Source organism: Myotis davidii, unplaced genomic scaffold, assembly GCF_000327345.1.
Source record: "Myotis davidii unplaced genomic scaffold, ASM32734v1 scaffold211, whole genome shotgun sequence".
Taxonomy (NCBI): domain Eukaryota; kingdom Metazoa; phylum Chordata; class Mammalia; order Chiroptera; family Vespertilionidae; genus Myotis; species Myotis davidii.
The window spans coordinates 1411207-1416030 of NW_006282523.1; the positions used below are offsets into that span (position 1 = coordinate 1411207).

General features: G+C 60.6%; 1 protein-coding gene across 1 annotated transcript in view; it reads right to left on the minus strand.

Moving 5' to 3' along the window:
• Positions 1 to 158: 158 nt before the first annotated feature.
• The window catches only part of CCDC57 (coiled-coil domain containing 57), an 11927-nt gene continuing 7261 nt past the window's right edge, over positions 159 to 4824 (minus strand). The window contains exons 9-14 of the mRNA XM_015559889.1: positions 4325 to 4483; positions 3068 to 3230; positions 2550 to 2684; positions 1401 to 1605; positions 801 to 950; positions 159 to 469 (exon numbers count right to left, since the gene is read on the minus strand). Of these exons, the coding sequence (XP_015415375.1) occupies positions 291 to 469; positions 801 to 950; positions 1401 to 1605; positions 2550 to 2684; positions 3068 to 3230; positions 4325 to 4483 (991 nt within the window). The 3' untranslated portion in view covers positions 159 to 290. The remainder of the gene's footprint in view (positions 470 to 800; positions 951 to 1400; positions 1606 to 2549; positions 2685 to 3067; positions 3231 to 4324; positions 4484 to 4824) is intronic.

Consider the following 4824-nt stretch of genomic DNA (forward strand, 5'->3'; position numbering starts at 1 on the left):
TGGGACTTGTCACATATGCTAGCAAGGGGGCACTGGAGACAGACCGTTAATTAAAAATAAAACCACGCGGAGGTGGACATGTCCCAGGCTGTGGTTCCAGGACAAAGAGAGAGCCCGACCGTGACCCTGCCCCCGCGTGCGTGTGTGTGTGTGCATATGTGTGCGCGCATATGTCTGCGTGTGCGCCTGAGACTCCACGCGGCAGGCTTGGGAAGCATCGCAGATGTGACCCCCTCGCCCACGTGTGCTTGCAGAGCTGTGGTCCCATGAACAGGAAGTGAAATGTATTTTCAATCAGATTCCCGCCCCCAGCTGCCCGCCCAGGGGCACCCAGCAGAGACCCGCAGGCACAGGTCAGGCGGTACCTTCTCTCGGAGCCGAGCCACCAGGAAGCTCAGCAGACGTGTCCTGTCTCCCAGCCGCCTGAGCGCCAGCCCCAGGGATGCGCCACCAGCGGGCACAGCCCCTCCTGCAGAGAGAGGCCGTCAGGCTCCGCCTGCCCAGCGAGAAGTCATCCCTGTCTCTCCTGTCCCCTCAGTGGGATGAGGAGTGACTGGAGGGCCCCACAGAGAGAGAGAGAGGGAAGAGTGAGGGCAGCCTGCTGTGAGGGCTGTGGAGGGGCAGGACTGGTGCTCCGCCGGTGAGGGGACAGCGATGGGAAGGGGGGCGTGGGGACAGCGATGGGAAGGGGGCGTGGGGACAGCGGCTGGCCCTGGGGCTGGGAATGGGGGCCTGAGCTTGTGTCTGCACTGGGGTGACGCTGCTGGGACAGGGCCCTCAACCCGCGACTGGACTCTCACCGGGGGCGTCGGCGGTACAGACGCCGGGCTGGACGTCAGCGAGAGACGAGGGTGTCTTCGAAGGCTCCAGTGCGCCTCCCAGCTGCTCTTCCAGGGTTTTAAACTTACCCTTCAGATTTCGTATTTCTGCTTCCAGAGCCAGAACATAATCTGACCAAAAAAAACGCCTGTAAACACGCGCACAGGGGTGGACGCTCCCCCAGTTGCAGCGGCTGCCCCCTGCCCTGCCCGCCCCTCAGTGTCGGCACCCACGTGCCTCCCTCCCCTCGTGCCCAGAGCGCAGCGTCCAGGGAGCAGCTGGCCAGGCTCTGCGGGGAAGGCTCAGCAGCTGGGACCCAACCCATCCAGGCAGCACCCACAGCCCTAGGGCCCCCCTGAACCGGGCGGGGTGCTGAACTGGCCACCCCAGCTGGCGCGGTCCTGCTCCGGAGGTAGTGAGCACCCGCCCTTTTCTCTTCCGCTTCACCAATAAGTTTCTATCCTACATGTAGAACTGACGTAAGACCCCTCCCCTGGCGGCAGGCGGCTGCGGGCTTTAAAGCCGTCTCTGAAGGGACATGCACCTCTCAGAGCCCAGGGCGGCTGGTCTCCCTCGCTCACCGGGGGCAGCCTCTGCAGGGGTGCCGGCGGCTGCTGTGCCTCCTGCTGGCTGGGCAGGGGGGAGCGCCTGCTCGCTCAGAGCCTCCATCTCGGCCCTCATCTGCGCAACCACGCTCCGCAGGCTGGCGTTCTGCTCCTGCAGCCGCTGGATCTCGCCGGACGGGAAACGTGCGCTCGCCTCTCCCCCGTGATGCCGAGGGAGCCCCTGTCACGTCCAGGAAGAGGCGATGGCTGTGGGTGCTGCCCTCACCCCGCTCCCCGTGCCCCTCATCCGTCCTCTGTCAAACCCTGCAGCCACCTCCCTCCCTTCCTAAGTGAAGAGGAGTGTGAAGATCTCTTTTCCTTCTGTTTCACAAGCAAGACTGTTTTTGGGGGGGCTCGTCCTTTTCAGTCAAAGAGTCACTAGTCCCGGCTGGTGCCCGTGACAGTAAAGACGCAGCAGCCAGGACGTGGAGAAAGGACCCCATGCACTGGGACCGTGGCTGTTCTCTGCCCCGCAGGGCGCTCCCAGGGCAGGCCCAGGAGAACGGAGGGTGAGCCCACACAGAAACGTGCAACAGTCAGAATGTGGGTGCCCTCTAATGTCCCCCAGGGATGCCTGAGCCCACAGAACAGGACCCAGGGGACTGCGGCTCAGCACGGACAGGGATGAACCAGAAAGATGGTGCGAGGGATAGTCCAGGGCTTAAGGCACCATCACTGCCACCTGCTCAGGGGCCCGAGGAAAAACAAGAGCAGGGCAAGAACCAAGTACGGCCCGGCCGGCCTGGCCAGCACGGCTCGAGGTCGATTCCGGTCGGGGCACAGGCCCAGGTGGCGGGCTCCCTCCCCAGTGGGGGGCGTGCAGGAGGCGGCGGTCAGGGAGTCTCTCATCACTGATGTTTCTATCCCTCTCTCCCTCTCGCTTCCTCTCTGAAATCAATAAAAATGTATTAAAGGGGAAAAAAGAACCACACGGCATCTACAGAGATGAAAAATACATCATCTGAAACAAAGACCGACGGGTAGGACAGGCCTCGGAGCAGATCAGAGAGAAGACAGTGAGGGGAAACAACGCGTGCTCAAACTCCAGCACAAGGGGACAAAGGAGCCCAGGGCGGTGCCGGCAGCAGGTTTAGACCCGGGGGCAGGGAGGGCAGGGGCACTCACCGGCACCTCCTGCTGCGGGCTGAGCCCGTAGTCCCTCAGGGCCTGCAGGGCCTGGTCTCTCTCCAGGGTCAGGGCCCTCAGCACCACCTCCTGGTCTCGCAGCCTCTGCTCCGCCTCCTGGAGCTTGGCAGCGACCTGGGTAAATGCGGACCCATCACCTTAGGAGCAGTGCCAGCTTCAGTCCATGCCAGCTCCGAAGAGGCAGCCAGAGATGCCCAAGGAGAAGTGCCACGGAGACACATGGTGACGGGCATCCCTGCAGCACTGGGCAGCGGCGGACTCCGGACGTAGCCGTCCCTCCCGGCCCCACCACCCCGCTGCCCGACCGGCTGCATGTGGACGTGGGAACCGCCCAGCACGGGTCAGTGGGAGAAACAGCTAATGAAACACGGGGCGAGGCTGGTGGGCAGAGCAGGGACACACTGATCACAACTTTCGATGTTGAGTCCAACTGCTCCATGGGGACCAGTGTTTCCGCATGAAAGGGCCCACGCCGCCTGGGACACGCCGCCGCGCACCTGTGCCCTGGCCGAGGCCAGCCCCTGCACCAGCCCCTCGTGCTGCTGGTAGTGGTCCCGCTCGAGGCCCTCGCAGCGCCGCTGCCAGTCCAGGCCCAGCTGCACCTTGTCCCGCTCCAGGCTCTGCTCCCTCTCCACCGCCAGAGACAGCTCCCGCTGGTACCTACGGGCCAGAGTCAGAACCGTGGACGTGACCATCGTCCCCGCCCCCAGGGCCATAAACAACAGACTTCACACCTGTCGGCAGCCGGCAGAAACCTGCCAGGACAGAGGCGGGACCTCCGTGGCCCGCCCCCCGGGCCTGGACGGTGTTCACACAGCCCAAGCGGGTCCCCATCAGACAGTCCCACCCTCAAGCCACAAAACAAATACGCACAGAAAATGTTCTGTCCAGAACAGAATTAGGTCAGAAATCAGTAGTGACACCCTGGCCGGTGTGGCTCAGTGGATAGAGCATCGGCCTGCGGATGGAAGGGTCCCAGGTTCAATTCCGGCCAAGGGCATGGACCTTGATTGTGGGCACATCCCCAGTAAGAGGTGTGCAGGAGGCAGCTGATCGAGGTGTCTCTCTCATCGATGTTTCTAACTCTCTATCCCTCTCCCTTCTACTCTGTAAAAAAAATCAATAAAATCATTTTTTTTTAAAGAAATCGATAGTAACAAAATGGTATCTGGAAATCCCAAAATAAAGGGGAATTAAGCAACACATTTCTAAATAACCATGGACCTGGCGGGAGGGGCCTAATACAGGGTGACAGGAAAAGATCTGGCTTTGGGTGGTGAGCACACAGGGCAACATACAGATCTCGTCACATAGAACCTACATGTGAAACCTGTATGCTCATGTTGACCAATGTCACCCCAATCAATTGAACTTAAAAGAAGTGACCCACGGACCAAGGAAAAGCCACAAGGGAAAACGGAATACTATGAAAATCTGTGGGATACAGCTAAGCAGTGCTTGGAAGAACATTCCCAGCATTAAATGCTTCTATTTCTTTGAAAAGGGGAACGGTGCAAAGTTATAGGCTATGACTCCACCAGTGGAGGCCACCAAAAGAGCTCAAGTTAAAGCCGAAGGGAACAGACAAAAGACTGTAACAAGGGTGAGCGGAGGTAGAGACTGAAGACAGAAAGAACTGAGAAAACCTATTTCCATCTGTTTGCTGTTTCTTGTCTTTCTTCCCCAACAGGATGTGAATAGGGACTCAGTGGCATGAAGAGGGGGCGCCATGACGAGGTCTGAGGGGATATCACCTGCCCACGTCCTGCTGGCACCGGGCCAGCTGAGCCCGGAGCTGCACCGCGTCCTCCTGCAGCGACTGGACCTGCAGGTCCTTGGAGATTGTCTCCTTCGACAGCTGAGCAAGCTGCGCGTCCCAGCTGGCTCTCAGCGCGGACGCCTCTTCCCGGAGCCTGGGCAGGAAGGCAGCTGGGAGTGGGTGAGGTTCTTGTGTGAGGTCTCACACCCAGCACAGACACTCGCACTCGCACTCGCACACTCATTCGCACTCGCACACACACTCGCACTTGAACACGCACATGCACACTTGCACTCACACCCACACACTCGCACACGCACACCCTTGCACTCGCATACACACTCACATGCACACGCACACATTCGCACTTGTGTACGCACTCGCACACGCACGCGGACCTCAGGGAGATGCTGCAGATTATGCCGCCTCCACACTCACGTCCACACCAGGGAGACCTCCCCGCCTAGAGGAGCAGACGGACCCCCACACCCCCCC